Source organism: Belonocnema kinseyi, chromosome 4, assembly GCF_010883055.1.
Source record: "Belonocnema kinseyi isolate 2016_QV_RU_SX_M_011 chromosome 4, B_treatae_v1, whole genome shotgun sequence".
NCBI classification, from domain to species: Eukaryota; Metazoa; Arthropoda; class Insecta; order Hymenoptera; family Cynipidae; genus Belonocnema; species Belonocnema kinseyi.
In genome coordinates, this window is record NC_046660.1 from 85,089,937 (window position 1) to 85,111,843 (window position 21,907).

Consider the following 21,907-nt stretch of genomic DNA (forward strand, 5'->3'; position numbering starts at 1 on the left):
TTCTTTTATCGTGAAATTATAATGAATTGCTATGAATTACTTATCTTTGAGTACGTTTCCGGATTTCCCAGTAACTGCATATCGAAGCACAATTGTAAGAAAGTGTATTTATACCAAATTGGAAATTTTCTAGTTTTCTTTTTCTCCAACCGAGTATGTAAGAGACCGCTCTGCTGATATATATTCGATTTTAGATTTGAAGAAAGCGGCTTTAAAATTCGGTTTTTCACACCTGAGAGCTGTAAAAAATTCGAATGAATTTGAAACGTTACCATATCTAACCATATCTAATGCAAGAATTTATGGATATTCTTATTGAAGTTCCATAAAATTTGGATGCTCAAGAAAACGAAAAAGAATTCGACCAAACGATGGTTGTGCCATGGTAAAATGTTTGTAAACAACGCCGATGTTATAAACATTTATTCAGTTATTTAAATAATTTATTATTATTAGTTAGTTAGTTATTAGTTGAAAATTTAACCATTTTGTTAAAAATTCATGTATTTTGTTGATAAATCGTCTTTTTTGGTAAAAAATCGTCTTTTTCATTGAAAAGTTAACTATTTGGTTGAATTTTTCAAACCTTCAAATGTTTTATATTTTTAATGTTATCGTTTTGACCAGATAACTTGGACTAAATAATTTGATATTAATTTTTTTGTCTAAATGGTCTAAAATAAATATTTTTTGAATATTGATCATTAATTTTATAAGTTGTGAAAAAATTAATAACGAATATATTTTAAAAATATTGGTTTTAGACTATGTAGAAAAAAACATTAAAATCAAATTATTTATTTGGTTGAATTTTGAACCATTTGGTTGAAAATTCGGTTTTATGTTTTGATGAAAACTATTGTTTTTTACTGAAATCGCAACTATTCTATTTTTCGTTGAAAATAATATTTTGAGTGGAAAAAGCAAAAAACTTTTCTATTTGGAGATTCATGTACTTTTTTTTTAAATTCGTCAATTTCAGTAGAAGCTTATTCTTCCCAGTTGGAAATTCATCCTTTTTGGTGAAAAATGCAACTATTTGCTTGGAAATTAATATCTTTTGATTGAGCATTCAACTATTTTGTTGAAAACTGTACTTTTTGAGATGAACGAAACTGTTTTGATTTCATATTCAAATCTTTTTTGGTGGAAATATCAACTATTACATTATCGTTAAGAATTGATTTTTTTTTTCAAAAATCCACTGCTTCGTTGAAAGTATAACTTCTTTGTAAACAATTTATTTTTTTGGTTAAGGATTCATCATTTTAGTTGAAACTTCAAATGTTTGGTTGTCACTTAACTTTTTTGTTCAAAATGAATATTTTCGGGTTGAAAATGCAACTGTTTTGCAGAAAAATTATGTTTCAGGATTAAAAATTCAACAATTTGGTAGAAAATTAAACTATTGGGTTGAAAGTTAACTAATTTGTTGCATATTAAAATTTTTTGCTTCAAAAATCAACAATTTAGTTGAATATACATATTTATTCCTTTAAAATTCAACTCTTTGGCTAAAAATAGAATTATTTTGTTGAAAATTCAACCTTTTTATGAAAGTTATGTTTTTTATCGAAAATTCAACTATTTTCTTCTAAAGTTTTCCTTTGGGATGGAAAATTCTTCTTTTACGGTAGAAATCGTTTTGGTTATTTTTTTTATTTGAAAATCCCGCATACGGCCATCTTGGATTTACACCATAACCGCATACGCATGCTGATCAAAACGATCAAAACGATCAAAACTCAAATCTCGCAGCACACGTGGTGGTAAACAGACACATAGTTTTTGGGTTTTATTTAATTTTGCAAAATGAGTTCGCAAATAGACGTGCCATCAGATGAAGAAGATGAAGTTAAAGTTCAGCATTTTCACGAAATGGGTTTAGACGACAGAATCTTAAAAGTACGTTCTTATAAATCGATTAAATCTTAGTTAAAATAAATGCTGAGGTTAGTTCCTGCATCTTTCCACTTTTTTTTTACTATTTTTCTAAATATTTTTGGCAGAACATTGTAAATATTATTTAGTACCATTCCCGCAAATTCTGGAGAATTATTATCTAATTTTCTTAAATTTTACAAGTAATATCTATTTTCAGATTTGCAACTATTCGAGTTCATAACCTAAAATATTGACGTTTCACTATCAAACTTTTTTTTCATAAAATACATATATTTCCTTGGTTTACTATCTGAAGCCCCGTTTACACTTATTAAATGGCCTTAAAAATATCATTTTGATTTATTTGTATTATATTGTATTCTTCTATTATAGCAGTAAATGCACCTTGAAAGCGCTTGAAATTTAAAAAAATATAAAATAAAAGCATTTGAAGTTGAATAATTTGAAATTTGAAGTTTTTGAAACTGAAAATTTTCAGTTTAAAATTTAAAAAATTATACCAATTCATTAGAGCGGAGTTAAAATTGTATCATTTTTAATTGAATAATTTCATATTAGAATTGTAAATACTGGATCATTTAAAATTCAAAGGAATTGCAATTGTATGATTTCTAATGAAGTGTTCTAAATTAAATACATTTTAATTGTGACCTTTTGAAATTAAATAATTTTTAATGTGATGCAATTCAAATTTTCCCATTTGAAATTGAAATTTCATTACATAAAAGAAATAGTAATTTAAGATTAAAATTGATTAGACAATTTTTTTAATAATAAAAAATTAATTAAGTGCCATTTTACTCTTCAAAGGGGCAAAATATTCAAATATGAGCCATTCACATTTAATTATTCAAAAAGAAAGATCAAACTTCAGTAATTTTAAGTGGGGAACTATAAAACTACGGAATTTTGCAAATTAAACGAATCAGAACTTATATTTAAAACTGGGAAATTCTAATTACCAGCAGTTGTAATTTTAGGCATTTTTCTACTCAAAGCCTGTAACATTTTTTATTATTTTAAGGTAATTTAAGTCATTTAAAAATGCTTGATGATCATTTTCTCAACTAACCATGTCAATTTTAAATACAAAATTAAAGAAATTACTCAATTACTGTGGTACAGATTTCAAAGAGTTATATTTTTATCTATTTTTATCTTTAACAATTTATTTAAAATTATTATTCATTCATAAAATTTTCCAGATTTTTAACATTTTTAATTATTCGCTTACTTTAATTTAATTTTCAATGGCCAGTTCTAAAATTTTCTCATTTTAAAGCTTGAATTGGAGAAAAATATTTTCTTAATTTTTCTTTGCTTTGAATTTATTTTGGAGCAATTTAATTCAAAATTATTTATTTACAAATCCTTTAGAGTGAAAATTGATTATCTATCAAGTATTTTTAATTGATATTCAACAATTTCGAAGAATTAAAATAACCAGAGCAAATTTTTCACGTTAAAATTTTAAACCAAACAATTTAGAATATTGTAATCGAAAATTATGAAATTTAAAATTGTTTAAAATTTAAACTAAATGCTTTAGAATATTTAAATATAAAATTATTCAATATGAAAGTCACTATCAAGGCTTTCAATATAAAATTTTGCAATTTTGAAAGATTCAATGGTGAAATTGTCCTCACATATTTAATATTTAAATTTTGAAGTACAACATTGTGAAATTTGAAATTGAAAATATCCAAAAATTGAGAAATTTCAAACCAAGTATTTTCAAATTTTATCTTTTAAATAAAAAACCTTGCCCCAAAATTAAACTGTTTTTTCGAATCGCGCATTCAAAACTAGAATTTTAAATTAAATAGATGGAAGACCTACAGATTATTGATATATTATTTTACTATAAAATGCGTTTTGTTTTTTAAAAAATCACAACTTTTTCCGTTCGAAATTGAAGAACTTTAAGTATGGTGCAACGTTCAAGTATAATTATTCCAAAAACTTTGAAAACAGTATGCTTTTATAATTAGAAACTTTAAAAATTAATAAATTCAAAGTTGAAGTGTTAAAAATTAATCAATTCCAAACTTCATTTAAATAATGAAGCATTTTTAAAATTACGATCTTGAAACTACGTTTTTTTAAAAACTAAATTCTTTATTTTAATCTAAACTGCGAAATGAAAAACTTGAAAATCAGTGATAAAGTATTTCCGTAGAAGGAGAACAACTTTACGTTAAAAAAGATTATTTATATATATATATATATAATTTTATATATATATAATCATTTTGTCAATATTCGTATTTTTTATTTCGAAAACAAATTCTTCCCTTTAAGTCTGAACTATTTTTTTTGGTTTATTTTTATTTTAGACTTATTTAAACTTTTAATTTAAAATAGAGTAAAATGTTTACTTTAATAACAGGCAATAGCAAAGCTGGGTTGGGCAGAACCGACGCTCATTCAAGAGAAAACGATTCCCCTTTTGCTGGATGGAAAGGATGTCTTAATCAGAGCTCGCACTGGTTCAGGAAAAACCGGAGCATTCGCCATTCCCCTGATTCAAAAAATTCTAAGCAGAAAAGAAACACAGTCCCATCAGGAAGTAAAGGGTCTCATACTCGCACCCTCCAAAGAATTGTGCAAGCAAATTTCTCAAGTAATCGACACACTGACTACGAAATGCTCGCGAGAAGTAATGAAAGTCGACATCAGTCCACAAGAAGATTTAAACGTTCAGAAACCCCTTTTAATTAGGTGTCCTGATATCGTTATTGGCACACCTGGTCGAACTTTACAACACATAAAAGCTGGTAATCTCATTTTGAAAACTAGCCTCGAGACTTTAATTATCGATGAAGCTGATTTGGTAAGTTCACATGAAACCCAGAAAAGTGTTGAAGTGAATATTATTTAGCCATATTTTCTTTCAATTAGCAGCTTCATAAGAAATGCCCTCTTATTATTTTTAAAGGTATTTTCTTTTGGTTACGAAGAAGAAATGAAAGCGGTTTTGAAACATTTACCAAAAGCCTGCCAATCCGTTTTAGCATCCGCGACTTTGTCCAACGATGTGTTGACTTTGAAAAAATTAGTTTTACACAATCCAGCAGTTCTTAAATTGGAAGAACCACCTTTAGCTCCGCCGACTCAATTGTCGCATTACACTCTCGCCGCTGAAGAAAACGACAAAGCGGCGATACTTTACGCATTGTTGAAGCTGCATTTAATACGGTAGTAAATCTTCATTGAACGGGACTTGAAGGATTTCATTTATTTGTGTTATTTAACTGATTAATATTACAGGGGAAAGTGTATAATATTTGTAAACACAGTGGACCGATGCTACAAATTGAAATTGTTTCTGGAACAATTTGGAATTCCAACTTGTGTGCTAAATTCGGAATTGCCAGCGAGTTCGAGGTGCAGGGCTGTTATGCAGTTTAATACCGGAATTTATGATATCATCATTGCATCTGATGAACAAGCTTTAGAAGAGGTAAACATTTCTACGGGGATTAAAAATAAACAAACGAAGGGTTAACCACTCGACTTTTTGGTGTACACCAGATTTCAAAAATTTCTAAGATTCGCAAAAGATTTAAAAAATGTCACAAAGATTTCACAAGGATTTAAAAAGTTTTCAGAGGTTTCACAAAGATTTTAAAGATTCCGAAACATTTAACAAATTTCAAATATTTCAGAAATATTTCAAAATAATCATATAGATTTTTTAATCTTTGCAGACATTTCGCAAAGATTAAGAGATTTCAGAAATTTTTGGAAATATTGAAAAAAAATTCCAAGCATTTTATAAATATTTCAAAGAAGTCAACAAATTTTCGCAGATTGCAAAAGATTTTTAAAAATTTCGCAAAGATTTAAGAGATTTTACAGAAATGTAATAAAATAATGTAATAAAAGATTTTAGAAATATTTCAAACATGCCAAATCATTTAAAAGATTTCCAAATATTTCATAAGATCTCGTGGATTTCAAATATTTCAGAGAAATTTCTAAAAAGTCACAAAGCTTACACGAATATTTTAACATTTTTCGCAGATTTAAACAAATTCAAGAGATTTCACTAAGATTTTAGAAGATTTTGCAAAGATATGAAATATTTCGGAAAGATTTCAAAGATTCCAAAAAATTTCACGGATTTTTCAGAAGGTCTGAGAGATTTCACACAAAATTCAGAAGATTTCCAAAAGATTTCAGATTCCAAAATATTTAAAAATATTACATAAAGATTTTAAAGATGGAAAACCGTTACAAATATTTCAGAAGATTTAGCAGGTTTTAAATATTCCAAAAAGATTTCAAACCGTATTAGATATAGATTTTTTTATTTATATATTTCAAACAAGTATTGTGGATTTCAAAATTTAACAACGATTTCAGAAGTTTTCGCAAATATTAAGAATATTTCAAAATGATGTAAGTTTCCAAAATATTTCAAAAATGTGTCAAAGATTGAAAAATTTGCAAAACATTCAAAAGATTTCAGAATATTTCCAAGCATTTCATAGATTTTAGATATTTCAAAAAAGTTTCGAAGAAGTCGCAAAGATTTCAAAAAAATTGAAAGAATTTTTTAGAAGATTTCGTCGATTTCAAATATTTTAGGGACTTCACGGAGAATTCAGAAGATTTTCAAAATATTACATAAAGCTTTCAAAGAGGCAAAACCCTAAAAAATATGTCAGAAGATTTTCAAAAATTTACACAAAGGTTTTAAAGAGGCAAAATCACTTAAAATATTTCTGAACATTTAGCAGATTAAAAATATTACAGCAAGATTCCAAATATTTGACAAATGTTTTAAAAAGTTTTGCAGATTTTAAGATTTAACAAATATTTCAGAAGCTTTCGCAAAGATTAAAAATATTTCAAAAAAATTGAAGTTTCCAAAATATTTCAAAAATTTGTCAAAGATTCCAAAACATTTAAAAGATTTCAGAATATTTCTCAACATTTCACAGATTTTAAATGTTTCAGAAATATTTGAAAGAAGTCACAAAAGTTCCAAAGATTCCACAAAATTTCACAATATTTTTTTTAGAAGATTTTGCAGATTTCAAATATTTTAGAAAGAATTAAGAAGATTTCCAAAAGATTTCAGATACCAAAATACTTAAAAAATTACACAAGATTACACAAATATTTCAAAAATGACAAAAAATATTTCAGAAAGTTAGCACATTTCAAATATTTAAGAAAAATTTCAAACATTTCATAAATATGTTCAAAAATTGGCAGATTTGAAGATTTAACCAATATTTCAGAAGCTTTCGCAAGAATTAAAAATATTTCGAAGTTTTTTTAATGTTTCTAAAATATTTCAAACATTTGTCAAAGATTTAAAAGATTCGAATATTTTAACATTTTTCGCAGATTTCAAAGGATTCAAGAGGTTTTACAAATATTTCAGAAAGATTTCAAAGAATTCCCCGATGTTTCAAAGAATAAAAAAAATTCACAAATATTTCAGAAAATATCGCATATTTAAAGTGTATCAGAAATATTTAGAAGAATTCACAAGTATTTAAAAAATTGTCGCAAAGATTTCAGACTCAAAAATATTTCACAACTATTTCAAGAATTCTTTAAGATTTGAAAACATTTAAAAACATTTCGCAGATTTTAATGATATCAAAAATTTCACAAAGATACCACAAATATTTCAAAAAATTTTGCGGATTTAAATAATTTCACGAACTTTGCAAAAGATGTTGCAGTATTCAAAAATTTCAGATTCCAAAAAAAATTACAAAAAATTTCACAGGTTGCAAAGATTTCACAACATTTAAAAGATTTCAGAATTTTTTATAAGATTTCGTGGATTTCAGTTATTTCATCAAGATTTCAAAGAAGTCACAAAAATTACACGAATATTTAAAAAATTTGCAGATATCAATGACTTCAAAAGATTTCAAAGAATACAAAAAGATGTCAAAGATCCCAGGAGATTTCGCAAATATTTAAAATATACTAGAAAGATGTCATGATATTTAAAAAGACACAAAGGTATTAAGGGTTTCAAAATATTTCAGAAAGATTTAAAAGAATGCAAAAATATTCCAAAGATTCTAGAATATTTCGCAAATATTTAAAATATTTCAGAAAGAGTTTTAAATATTGAAGTGATTTCAAACATTTCAGAAAGATTTCTAAAAAGTCACAAATATTACACGAATATTTTAACATTTTCCGCAGACTTCAAGGATTTCAAAAGATTGAAGATATTTCACAAAGATTTCAGAAAGATATCAGAAGATGTCACAAATATATAGGATTCCTTTTGAATTTAAACATTAATTATATCAAAACGTTTTTATTTCAGCCCCACCTAGTTAAACAGAAAACAAAGCGCAGAAAAGATAAAGAATCTGGAGTAGCACGGGGCATTGACTTTCAATTTGTCTCCAATGTAATAAACTTCGATTTCCCCCTGGATGTGAATTCTTACATTCACAGGGCAGGCCGAACAGCCAGAGGGAAAAATCAGGGTTCTGCCCTTAGTTTTGTTTCTATTAGAGAAAGACCTTTGTTGGAAAAAGTCGAGAATGAACTGAAACAGGAATACAGCCGTCAAACTCTCTTCAAAACTTATCAATTTAAACTAGATGAAGTTGAAGGCTTTCGGTAAGTTCTTACCATTTTTTCAAGTCAGGTACTTCATAGAATCCTATAGCATAAATAATGTAAAATAAATTCGATTTCAGCTATCGAGCAAAAGACGCGTGGAAAGCAGTAACGAGGATAGCAGTTCGAGAAGCACGACTCAAAGAAATCAAACAAGAAGTCCTCAATTGCGAAAAATTGAAGAGCCACTTTGAGGAAAATCCCAGGGATTTGCAATCTTTGCGTCAAGACAAAGCTTTGCATACAGTGAGACAGCAACCCCATTTAAAAGACGTTCCCGAATATCTAGTGCCAAATTCACTGAAAAGACTCGTAGGTATGGGAAAGCGGAAAAGGAAATTCGACAGGAATCTCGCAAGTTCTGGAGCGACAGCAGCGAAATCGAAATACCAAGCGAGGGCATCGAATCCACTACTTACTTTCAATCTATCTAAGAAAAAGAAGAAGTAGTTTGTATATAATGTTAATTTTAATAATTGTACAAAATATACGAGTCTTATATTACATACGAGTGCGAAATTTGGAGTTGTGATTTACAGTAAAAAAAATATATGTCAATGTCGAGGGATCTGGTTGACTTTTTCAAGACTTGTTCACATCGATTGTGATCTTTTTTGGCTTGAACTTCTCTCGGATTCCATCGTTGAGGCCTTCTCTGTTTCTCGCTAGTTCTACAGCGTAGAATTGTATTCTAGTGACTAATATACTGTTAGTTTCAGAATAATCAAGGTTGCAATCTGATCTGAGAAGAGTTCCAAAACTGTAGTCTTCAACAACGCCCTTGAATTGTTCGCAGAAGGGCCTCCAGATCTTTTTTTGCTCTTCAGATTTTAATTCGTCCTCGTTTATCACATCGACTTTAAGGTCGGAGAAAGTTTCTCGAAAGGTTTTGTAAATTAGATCGTCGTGAGGGGTCAGTCTTAGTAGTTTTGGATCTACTGAGCATAAGATCTAAAAAAAAGGAGTAATTAGATATACAGCTTTTTTTAAATAAAATTTTTGACTCAAAATTACTTAATTGAGAATAACTTACATTGAAATAAATTTCAGCATGCTCGAAAGCTTTCGTCGCCCACATGAACTCGACAGAAGACTAAAAAGCAAAATAATAGTAAATACAGGGTTTCGAGTTTTTCCAGTGACAATTTTTGTCAATAAGTTTGCTATTTCTAAACACGTCATTTGGGAAATTTTTTTGTAGTAAATTTGCGATCGTTATGAATCTGAGCTTTGAATTTGAATCTTTTGCACTTCAAACTGTTAAAATTGAAGCCTATAAATTATTGAAGCTCTCAGAACTTCACTTTCAATTTTTTGAATGAAATTACGCCATACTACAAAATTTTAAACTCTTCTAAATTTTTTTTTTATATAAATCCACGTTATCATTTGCAATGCTCTAAATTCAAAAATGAGTCAATACATTTTTAAATATTGAAAATTATATAATTTTGAAGCAATTTTATCTCATAAACATTACAAACTATTAATCTGAAAGTATTTAAAAATTGAAAATCATTTATAAAGTCTCAATCGGACTCTAAAAACGTTAAAAGATTTAGAATTAAAGATTTTATTATTAAGCATTGTGAACTGACTGATTTTTATCTAGAAATTTGTAAAATTTATAAATATTGCGAAAAAAGAGTAAATACAATTTTCTTCGGCTTATATTCTATAATCTAAAATAAGAACAAATAAAAAGGAATCATTTTAAATTGTTAAACCGTTTATAAATCGAATTTGCAACTAAAAAAAAAGAGACATTTGCAACAAAATATGGCATAGTTACATTTTTAGCAAAAGAAATTAATTTTTGACAAAAAAACAACAAGAAATTTCAACGACAAAGTTAAATTTTTAACCAAAGGAATTGATTTTCAGAAAATACACAAATTTTAACCTAAAAATTTTAACTTTCAACCAATTAAAAAAGAATGTTTAAACGCATATATTTACATTTTGAAACTAAAAAAGGATCAGTTTTTAACTAAAAATGGAATTGTTAAAAAAAACTAATTTTCCACGAAATGAAAAAAGAATTTTGTACCAAAGTGTGATGAATTTCCTACAAAGTAGGACAATCTGTAACTACAATACTTTCATTATATGAAATACTTTTCATAACAAAAAACCTGAACGTGTCCTGATAAATCACGACATTTGATCACTAGGTTGATCCAATTTTTTTTCGAGTTTTCATTCATATCTCCTCAACTTTTTTCGAATCCACACAAAAATTAATGCGTTTTTAAATGATATTTAGAGGTTCCACAAGCCCCATAAGTTTAACACTTATTTCCCATAAGGACAAAAGATGCTTTTGTCATTTGTATTCAGAATCGCCAATATTAGGTTATTTGAGTTAAAACACAACATTTCTCTTCATAATTAGGCATAGAATACGAATAAAAAAATACTTTTAAAAAATCACCCCCATAAGCCTGTTTTATAGTGTGGCAAAAAACGCAGTAAGTGAAAAATTTGGTCGTGCACATTTCTGTTTTTTTTTTTAATACAGATTGCTTCTAATACATAAAGTATAATTTTTTATTGATAATTGGAGGTTGAAATAAATTTGTTAAACCATTTATTACTGTTTATAGAAATTTTTCGTTTAGAATGGAATAAGAAAGTCAAGGTTTTCTCCGAAATTTTCAACTTTTAAATTAGAGAGAGGAAGTAACTAATTCAATTTAATAGAAATAATTATTTGTGCGGACTGGTTGCGGGTTTTCCTAAAAATTTAAACTTTTTGTCCAAGTTTTACTTAGTAATATAATAATCAATTAAATTTTACAAGCATAACGGTTTAATCAATATATTAGCTCTCAGTAACTACTTCAAGGAAAATTTGCATTTAATATGATCCATATAGTAAATTTGAAGAATATTTCAAATATCTGATTTTTTTCAGAAAATAATAATCACAAAAAAGAAAGAGATTTTTAAAAAATGATTATCTCTGATGTTTATTTATTATTTGTTCATAACTAAAAAGCCAAAACAAAGTTAATAATTTCAGAAAAACTGCAACTTTCTAGCAATTATTTAAGAGAAGATAGTTATATATAATAATACATTTTTTTAAATTATGTTTGTTAGCTTATATTAATTATCACCTCACTGAGTGAAAAATGGACAAAAAATTCAGAAAAAAACCCGTAACTATCTAACATTAATACAGAATATAATTATAAGCAATAATAATTGGTTAAACAATTATTTTGGTTAAATTTCATTAATTGTTACTTCGCTCTAAGTGCAAAGTGGACAAAAAGTTCAAAATTAAAAAAACGCAATTTTCTAACACTATTAAAAGGGAATATTTAAAATAATAATATAAATTGTAGAAATAATTATGTTGTTTAACTATAATTAATTACCTCACATTAAATGAAAAGTGGATGAAAACTAGAAAATTTTAGAAGGAAACTGTAACTTGTTAGCATTATTCTAAGACAATTTTATCATAAATAATAAGAGATAGTTTAAACGTTTATTTCTGTTAAATTTAATGGATTAGTGCTCCGATCTGACTAAAAAATTGGAAATAAGTTTAAAAATTCGCTAAAAACTGTCACTTTCTAACTCTGTTCCAAGAAATTCTGAATAAGATAAGACGATTCTGAACAAAATTTACAAAAGCATCGTTTTTCTTTTGGGAAAAAAGTTTAAAGCTTCATAGGTTTTTTGTCTTTTATTGTCAAGGTATTTTTTTCCAAACTTTTATCCTAAATCTAAAATATAACTCTTGATAAAATCATACTGATCCTTATAAAAGAATATTTTGTAAAATTTACTAGTTTCTTTTTAATATTTGTTTAACTAATAATAAGGAACGAAATTAAAAAACGTATAGCACAAAAACAAAACGGGGAAAACATTAATTGATCGATCCAGTAAATTCGGGGATTTAAAAACAAAATTTTGCTAGACACCTAGAAATACTTGCTGTTTGCAATTAATTATTTCTGATTTACAATTTTATTTTTTACTCACATCATTTCCAAATTCATCTGCAGGTCTGGACAGAATACTCGAACCAACCATCAACTGCTCAGCTGACTAGAATTGTAAATTCATACATTTTTAGAAAATTTGCTTTCATACATTAAAATTAATTTCACAAACGCATTTGATCGTATTTATACGTTTCCTTGCCTTCGTAAAAATACTTGATCAATTTGAATAAATATTTCCTCCTAAAAATACAACTTTTGAGCATTTTTAATGTCAAATATTATAATAAGAACTAAATAAAGCCGGCTTTTAAAAATGAAGAACAATAGAAAGTTTGCTTAACCTCTGAAGGAGCGTCCTAGAAATTTTTAATAAATCAAACAGTGTGTATAACTGAAAAATTTGTCAAACCTAAATATCTGCCTAAATTTAGAAACATATATATTTTCCTAAATTCGAAATAGTAACAAAACTTGTATAAAGAATTATAAGAATTATTAATTTACATACCACGTTACCGATTTGAGCCATGGTGAAACCGTATTTTCTTCTTGTTAGTTTATTGTTAATATCGCAGGTTTAAAAAAGTACTCACTGCAAAAAAATACTTCGAAAATCTCTGAGAAATTACGAAATTGAATGTTTTATCAATGAATAAATGAAAAATCTCAAATTGTTTGCAGTCTTCCACTCGTGCACATAACCTGGATGTCTCTGGACGTGTACCACCTTCTTTTTATTCTTTTATTAAATCGATTCACTTATCGAAACTTTTCGATATTCTCTAATTTTTTTTAAAGTAATTTCCTTTAAACTTTTCATCCGCTTTCGCTTTATAAAAAGACAAAATGTTATAATTATGTAAAAATGGTAAAAATACTTGGATATTCAACAGCAGTTTAAAGAATGAAAAAAAAATTTTTTTTTAACTTTTGATTGTTTTTCAAGTAATCGATAAATATAAAGCTACGCATGCGCACATGATGCGATTTCGTTCGTGTAGTCGTGCCACGGAGTAACACATAACCTAAAAAATAATTATCTTAATTTATAAAAACAAAGAATGCTGTGATCACGAAGTGTTGTGATTGTAAATACCTATAATTTTTTAAAAATAAAATCTGATGCTGAGGACAGGACATAGTGAATAAGAAACAGAAATGATCGAATTTTGTACGAAAAAACGTATGTTGCTTCTCGTCACCTTATTAGGAGGGTAAGTTTAATCAAGTGTATTATTTTCATGGGAAAATTATTGATCAAATATGTAATTATTATTCCCAATAGTTATCTTTTTATTATTAATTATTCTTGATTTATTTATTGAAATATATAAAAATGAATTTCAAAAACATAGCAACGTTTATTTTTTGCAGATTAACAATATTGGTTTTGATTGTTGAAAGTCATTGGACAGACACTTCGACAAGTAAACCCTTTATCGAAGCTTTTGAAAATAACTCTACTTGTCTAGCGGGTGAAAATTACGAAATCATTGCGGAATGCCAACCTTGCACTGCTTTGGAAATTGCCAGCAAAAGTGTCGGAATATGTGTACATTCCAGGTATAAGGAAGTTTTGAGATGCAAAAGTGGTGAAACTGTTACGAGAAGGTGAGGCTTTTTTATACATCACTTTAAAAATTTGAATAACTATTCATTTTTTTTAAAGTTTGAGAACACTGAAATTGGCAAAAATAAAATTCTCGATGCTCTAAAGTTTCCGAAAAGGGAAACATTCCAAGTAAAAAATTCCAGAAATTATAAATTTTTCGACAATTTAAAATTCTCAAATCTAAATCAAACTGGAATCTAAACAATTCATAAATGGTTAAATATGTATGTATGTATTTAATCTCTCCCTTTTACGGGTTTTAGGACCTCCGCTCCCTGTACATATATTTACAATTCCATCCTTAGTCTAACTTAACTACTACTTATATTCTACTCTTTCGCATTACGTAGGATAAACAATAGTAACAGTAGTGATAGTAATTCCTAAAATGAGCGAGCTTCCAGGGCTTCCGTTTCCTCTTACCATAAAAAATGCATTTTTCACGATATTGAAAACGATTTTCGTTTTTTACTGTCCCTTTTCAGGATCACCCGTTTGGCTCTGCCCTACTCCCTTGCTTTCGCTTACTTCTTCCAATTTCTTCATCCACATCACTCCCTGCCCACTATCATCCAAGATCCATCTTACACACTCATCCACATTCAACTGTCCCAATGAAAATATGAAAATATGAATATCCCCCTCTCTTTCATTGCCTGCCATAGCACTTTTCTGTTCACTGAGTCAAACGCTGCTTTGAAATCTACGAAAAAGGCGACTAGTTTCCCTTTCTTTCTCCCCAAATTTCTGTTAACTAAATAGTTAAGTACGTAGATGTTGATTATAGTTCCCATCCCTTTTCTAAATCCCGTCTGATTATGTAGGATACTTCCTTTTTGTTCTACCTGACTCTCCAACCTTTTTCTTAAGATTTCTGCATATATTTTATAGCCGACTGACATGAGAGTGATCCCTCTGTATTCCTCTACCTTCTTTCCTTCCCCTTTCTTGACAAGCGTTACCACCAGTCACGTCGACCACTCTTCCGGCCAACCTTCCCCTTTCCATACCTTGTTGCAGATCTTCCACATCCCATCCCTAACCCCTTCTCCTCCAAACTTCATCGCTTCGTTCTCCATCCCATCTTCTCCCGTTGTCTTGTTTCTTTTTAACCTATTTATTGCCTCATCCACTTTTTATCTTGTTATCTCTTTCCCTTCCTCCATTTCTCCTTGGACTATCCTACACTTTTCCCCTTTGATCTTATTTTGCTCTCCCTCTAATAGACCCTTAAAATAATCCGTCGATTCCTCCATTTCTATTTCTTCGTTAACGTCCTTCCTTTCCCCTCTATCCCTATTTATCACATCCCACATCCTACCTTCTTTGATCGCTTTTTATACTTCTGATTTATATTCTGATTTATATTTCCAGCATCTTATCATATTCTTTTTTCCTCCTATTATACTCCTCCATTTCCCCTCTTCTCCATTTGCATACACACTCTTTTATTCTCTCTTTACTCTTCCAGCATTCCTCGGCCCACCAGCCTCTCTTTCCCCCTACTCTTTCTTCATTAGTACCCAGCTCATCCTTTACCTTTTTAATGGACCCCTTCAACCTTTCAATTAACGAGTCTATTCCCTCCTCTTTTTCATACCTAACCTTCTCCTTTTCCATCTTTTGTTTAAACTCTTTTAATTTATCCCCCCCCCCCCAGTTTCCCATTTTCGTGTTTCTTTCGCACCCTTTCTCCCTCTGCCGCGCACTGACGCCTCTTCTTAGTGTAACTATGACCGGGAAGTGCTCGGACCCAATCTCATTCCCTTCCTTCATACTCCCTATCATATGCCGCATTCTTTCTTCAGCCAAGATGTAGTCTATTACTGTTGCTCCCTTTCCTATGAATGTGATCTCCCCTTCATCATCTCCTATCATGTCTAGTAACTTCCTTCCTCCCTGTCCGTCTCTCTATATTTGAAGTTTCTTATAAATGCCTCCTTTTCTTCATACCATAACCCTCCTCCTTGTTCGCCAGTCCATGCATTTAAGCCCCTCCTATTAAAACCAATTCTTCCTTTGTTTTCTTCCCTCCACCTCCTTATTACTCAACACCCTTCCTCTTCCCCTCTTCTTCTGTATACACACACCACCGCTGTTTCTACTTTCCCAAATATAATTTTTCTTATCATTGTTCCATTCTTTTCTTCCATGTCCCCATCTTTTCTCCCTTTTACTGCTGATTCTCCCTTTAACGTGTTCTTTTCTTGCTTCTTGCATTGTCCACACATAACCTTTCGGTAACAGCTTTTTTTATTCCCTTCCAGTCCTTCTCATCTGCCCAAGTTTCATTCATCATAATCACATGCCACTTTTCTAACTCCTCCCAAAATCCTTTATTCTTGTTCTTTAAACCTGACACAATTCCAGAAAGCTATTTTCACGTTTCTCTGTTCCCTTCCCTCTTCTTTCCTCTTTACTTTATTTTCCCTTTGCCGTTTGGAAACCCCTCTGATTTATTTCTAGACTCTTTTTCGTCTCCCTTCCCCCTACCTTTCTCAAGACTTTTTCCTTTTTTCCTTAATTCTTCTAATTCTTCATCCCAGTACCATTCCTCCCCATTTATCCATAACCTGTCTCTCCCTATCCACACCATATGGCCCCTTTTCCTCTCAACCCTAACCCTCTGCTCTATTTGCCATCTCCTTTTCCTCTCCCTCCATGTCAGATCTTCTTCAATTCTTTCCCTTCTTCCTCTCAATAATTTTTTTCCCTCCATAATTTTCTTTTTCTCCTCCTCACTCCCCACTTTTACTAGAAACATTCCTTCCTTTGTCCCTCCTATTCTCTTGACTCCTTCTACCCTTACCTGCACTCTAATATCTCGCAAAAGATTTGTTATTTCCACTTCTCCTGTTTCACTCTCCACTTTTAATCCCTTAACTACTATATTATTTTTCCTCTTTGACCTTTCTTCCCCTTCTGATCTTCTTTCGATCTCACTGAGTCTTGTCTTCAATCTTTCATTCTCACTTCGGACGTTCTTTTCATTCCCTTTAACTATTTCCTCATTTCCTGTCTTTTCCCCCATATGCTCATTCCTAATTTCTAGACTGGATATCCGTTCTTCCAACTGATTTATTTCTCTAGATCTCTGTTTGTCAACCTCTCTCTGTCTATTCTCAATGCTCTCTAGCTTACCCCAAACCTTGTCTTTCTCCTCCTTCCAACGTTTATCTCATTCTTCCCATTATTCTCTGACCTTTTTCACTTCCCCCCTTACATCGTTTCCCTGTCTATTCATATCCCTATTTATGTCATCCAATCTCTTTCTTGTTTCCTCTCTAAACCCTTTAATGAGAGCTTCCAATTTTTCAAACATCCCCCCATCCCCCCCTATCTCTCTCTGGTGTTTTCCTTTTAATTCTAACTCTCTTGTTATGCTGATCCCTTTCTACCTCATTATTTAAAAAAATTTCAATTGCATAGAATCGGGAATTTTTAAATTCGTTATAAACCTTATTAAGAATTTTCCAATTTATGATTTTAAATTGTCGGCAATTTGATAATTTCTGGAATTTTGTATTTGAAATGTTTCATTTTTTGGGAACCGTACTCTATCAAGAATTTTATTTTTCGAGATTTTTCAGTCAAGCCATTTTAGCAAACTTTTGAAATGTTTTAAAATAATCTTTTCAACTTTTCTTTCAGAATTAATTTAAAAAAAAATAAGAGATGAATACAAAATTTTATTGAAAATAAAAAATTCGCAAATCTATAATTTGTTTTTAGTTTTTTGAAATCATGTATGATTTTAAATAATTTTTTAAATGGTTTCTAAACTTCTAAATTCCTTTTAAAATGATTAGTAGTTTTCTTAATCAAATTCGGAACTATGTTGAAATATTTTAAAACATTTTTAAATAATGAAATAATTAAAATTTTTACTACAAATTAAAACTGTTTTTATCAAAGCCCTTCAAAATGTTTTTATAATTTCTTTTTTATTGTTCAAATTCTAAAAAAAATTATGTGAAATTAAAAAAAATTGTCTTCAAACGTTCCAGATTATTTTTTGAAAATTGTTGAAATCTTTTTAAATACTCTGTAAGTTAATATGTTAAATATTCTAAAGGAATCTTCCCATTTTTGTATTGATTTGGGGTCTTTCAAAATCCTTTTAAATCTTTTAAATTTTTTGTTCGTAATCTTCAAAAATCTACACATTGATTTAATTTTTTCGAAATCTTTTCAAATTATTTTTTTAAATTTTTTTTGAGAACGTCTAAATATCTTTTTAAATTATTCAAATCTTTCCTAATCTTTTCAATTCTACAAAATAAACAAGAGTGCTGTACAATCTTCTAGATTCTGTTTTTAAAAATGTTTGAAACCTTTTTCAATTTTCTCTTAAAATTAATTTTTAAAAATAAATCTCATATTAAATTCTCCTAGGAACCTGAGGACTATTTGTTTATTCTATTGAATACAGGTTTTTTCTGACATTTTGTAATATTGGAAAATTGAACATTTTTTCTTTAAAATTTTCGAAGTTTTAGGAAATCATTTTTAAAATTGAAAACTTCCAATTTTTGTTTATTAATATTCCAATTAATATTTCAAAATAAAATATCAAAAATTTCCCATAAATCTTACAAAATTTTTTTAATTTGTTTAAATCCTTTTAAAATTCTTAAAATGCTTTTAAAGTTTTTGTTCAAAATCTTCAAAAATGTACGTTTCATTTACATTTTTTTTAATTTTCAAAATAAAAATTTTTGTAAACTTCTAAATGCTGTTTAAAATTACCAACATTTTTTCAAACATTTTTTCGTTCTTGCAAAATAAAAAAATTTGCTTAACATTTTTGGAAATATTTTTTAATTTTCTCGTAAAATTAATTTTCTACCATAAAAAATCATTAAAAATCTTCCTATGAGCCTCAACAAGTTTAGTTTATTCTCTTGAATACATGAAATTTTCTTAAGAAAATTTTTTTATTCTCTTGAAACGTTTCAGATTTCTTAAAAAACTTATTTTTTCAAAATGTCCAAATATCCACATTTTGTTTTTAATTTACTTTAATTCTCAGCGAAGAATAAAACTGAAAAAAACTAAAAGTCATATTCATTTTCTTAACTCCATCTAATTTCACGAAAATTATGTGCTTGAGAATGATTTTGAATTTTTAGAACTGTATTTATGTTGATAATTATTTCTTTTGTAACAATAGATGGTAAATGTTTTTACTGTACAAAATTGTAATGAATTGCCAGACTACTACCTGAATCTTCTTAATTAATGTATTTTTCGGGGTTTAATACCATACATGAATTACGAAATTCTTTACACTAAAATACCCTCCGAAATTACGATTCAAAAAATTACTTTTTTAGGTTTTGATATTTTTTTGTAATTTTTTTAAATCCAGTTTATAGATTTGGATTTTCTGAAACTCCAATTTTTTGACTAAAATTACTTGGGACTAATATTCCAAAGAGAAATTTATAGAAAGAAATTTTATTCTGGTAATTTTATTGTCATTTTTTCTGCTTTTTCATTAAGTTCCTTCTCTCGAGAAAACTTTTCTAAATCTCCGATCTTATTACATTCTCATTTTTTTAATTGATTCTATTATAAAACTGGTTTCCATTTTTTAGAACTCTGCTTATAATTCCTAATTACTTTCCAGTTGCGACAAAGTAGCTTGGCTAGAAGAAAGAACATTCTGGAAATTTGAAAGTCTGATGTTCGCTTTCGCAGTTTTGTCCTGCCTTAGCGTCTACTGGAGAGAGAATATTCTCCGGCAGCGCATAATTCGAAAAGTAGCAAGACAATTAAGATCCAGCGCCTAAGAAATTTCAAAGCGCCATGTTTTAAAGTTCATCATTCCAAAAAAATTAAAAATGCCTTCCGAAGATTTGGACGAGGTGTTCCTTGAACTCTACCCAAACACAGAGACTCACCTAGCGCCTATAGAAACTTTAGTGACCCTTTTCACAATAAAATACTGCGATTCTGACATAAGTATCAGATTTGTAAAGGGCACTAAATCTCCAAAAGAACGGGCTTTTGCCCTAGATATCTCCAGCTTTCGATACCAGATCCTAGAAGAGGATTCTGTACCTCATTACGCAAATTCTTGCGAATTGCCTCACATCGTAGTTTCGGAATCAAGTTGCATAGCTGGACTTTGCGCAACCTTGAGGCAAATTATAAAAAGGTCCTTGGCAAAGGACGTGACACTTCACTGCCAAACTTTACTTGGATTCAAAGACTCTTGTCTTCTCGCCTGTTCAGAGGTCAGCGTTTGGACCAAATTTTGCGAAGTAGACATCATATCTACCCTGAAATTCTCCAAAGAAGAGGATCTGAAAGAAGTCGAATTGCCACTCAGCTTGGCAAGATTTGAATGCCATATGTCGCAGCCAACAAGACTGCACAATATTTATAAATACAGTATGTCGAAGAAATTCTCGACAAAGGGAATCGTCTCACAGGAGCGGAAAATTCCGGAACATACTTACGCTGAGGGTTCGACGATTTCGTTAGCAGATATCATCATATTCGCATGTATTCATGTACTCTTGGATTCCAAATGGAATGATAAATTGATGAAGTTGTTGCCACTGACATCCAAATGGTACGAGACGATGATTGGGAACGAGAGAATTCTAGAGTGTTTGAATTTTCTCTCCCAGGAGCGAGAGAGGGGAAATATTTTTCGGAATTATACCCTTCCTGTCGTTCAGAATGAGAGTTTGTACAAGAGTGACCCGAAGAGATATAAACCGAGAAACAGGATATTCACGAGGCAAGGTGATGTCGACAATTCGCTGAGACTGATCAGAAATTTGGATTTAGAAACGTCTTTGACGGGAGAAGTTTTTGCTGGGGAGAGTGACTTTGATTGGTCTGCAATTCCGATTGAGGCGACGCCAGAAGGAGGAGCGCTGCCGATTAGCAGATTGAAAAGGAAATTTGAGCAACTGGAGAACCTTGCTAAACCTGTTGTCAAAACTGCCAAGGAGGGAGATATTATTGTTGATTTTTGTTCCGGGAGTGGACATTTGGGAATTCTTATTGCTTATTTGCTACCTCGGTGCAGTGTGATTTTGCTGGAGAATAAGGAAGAGTCGTTGAATAAGGCGAAAGTGAGAGTGAAGAATTTGAAGCTCGACAATATCAAGTTCTATCAATGTAATTTGGATTATTTCAAGGTATGTTTGATGTCCACTTTATACAATTTTTGAATTATTATTTTTAGGGTCGGTAAGGATTAACATTTATTGTTAAATCAATGTTCCCCTGAAATTTATTTCATCAGCTATTATAATTAATAATTTAAATAGTAACGTTAATTAAAAGTGAGAATTATATTACGCCATGTCCTTTTTTGCATTGTTATAAATGAATAAATGCCAACTTCGTAGTGCATATTTCATATGAATAAATTAAGTTCAATTTGAAAAATAAGTATATTCAACCTTAAAAGTAACCAAAGGAATATTACTCACAAGTTAATAATTTGCGAATAACTCATCTAATTCCAGGTATGTAATACCACAGGATAATGTAAACTATCATTATGTTCAACTTTTTACTTAAGAATTTCATTATAAATAGTTCATTTATAAATATTTTGTGGACATGGCGTACTATTATTCTGAGAAAAAATGCATTTCTTGACTCTCATATTACGCTATGTCCAAAATCAATTTTCCACATCAGCTAAAACATATTAATAATAGTATTAAAATTTGTACTAATATGTTCTTGATCATGCATTATTTTTTACTGATAAACTTATTTCAACATTTGATAACGTTTCTTTTATAGAATATTATTAATATTTATTAATATTAATATT

At 29.4% G+C, this 21,907-nt stretch overlaps 4 protein-coding genes across 4 annotated transcripts in view; 3 read left to right on the plus strand and 1 right to left on the minus strand.

Annotated features, from left to right (window-relative positions):
• The first annotated feature begins 1,733 nt into the window (after window positions 1-1,733).
• On the plus strand, window positions 1,734-9,068 carry LOC117171691 (probable ATP-dependent RNA helicase DDX56). Its single transcript, XM_033359221.1, has 6 exons — window positions 1,734-1,905; window positions 4,298-4,741; window positions 4,847-5,106; window positions 5,179-5,371; window positions 8,219-8,520; window positions 8,601-9,068. Exons 1-6 carry the CDS (start codon window positions 1,813-1,815, stop codon window positions 8,968-8,970), a joined length of 1,662 nt encoding a protein of 553 aa, XP_033215112.1. The 5' UTR covers window positions 1,734-1,812; the 3' UTR covers window positions 8,971-9,068.
• Window positions 8,969-13,360, minus strand: LOC117171692 (protein PBDC1). Its single transcript, XM_033359222.1, has 4 exons — window positions 12,994-13,360; window positions 12,523-12,588; window positions 9,554-9,613; window positions 8,969-9,471 (listed from the first exon to the last, which is right to left on the minus strand). The coding sequence occupies exons 1-4, from the start codon at window positions 13,012-13,014 to the stop codon at window positions 9,103-9,105; spliced, it is 516 nt and encodes a 171-aa protein (XP_033215113.1). The 5' UTR covers window positions 13,015-13,360; the 3' UTR covers window positions 8,969-9,102.
• A 132-nt stretch (window positions 13,361-13,492) lies between these two features.
• LOC117171716 (protein JTB) lies at window positions 13,493-19,930 on the plus strand. The gene is made up of 3 exons (XM_033359269.1): window positions 13,493-13,699; window positions 13,860-14,096; window positions 19,730-19,930. Exons 1-3 carry the CDS (start codon window positions 13,644-13,646, stop codon window positions 19,890-19,892), a joined length of 456 nt encoding a protein of 151 aa, XP_033215160.1. The 5' UTR covers window positions 13,493-13,643; the 3' UTR covers window positions 19,893-19,930.
• Window positions 19,919-21,907, plus strand: part of LOC117171715 (glutathione S-transferase C-terminal domain-containing protein homolog) — a 12,328-nt gene continuing 10,339 nt past the window's right edge. Inside the window, exon 1 of the mRNA XM_033359268.1 lies at window positions 19,919-21,257. Coding sequence (XP_033215159.1) covers window positions 19,944-21,257 — 1,314 coding nt within the window. The 5' untranslated portion in view covers window positions 19,919-19,943. The remainder of the gene's footprint in view (window positions 21,258-21,907) is intronic.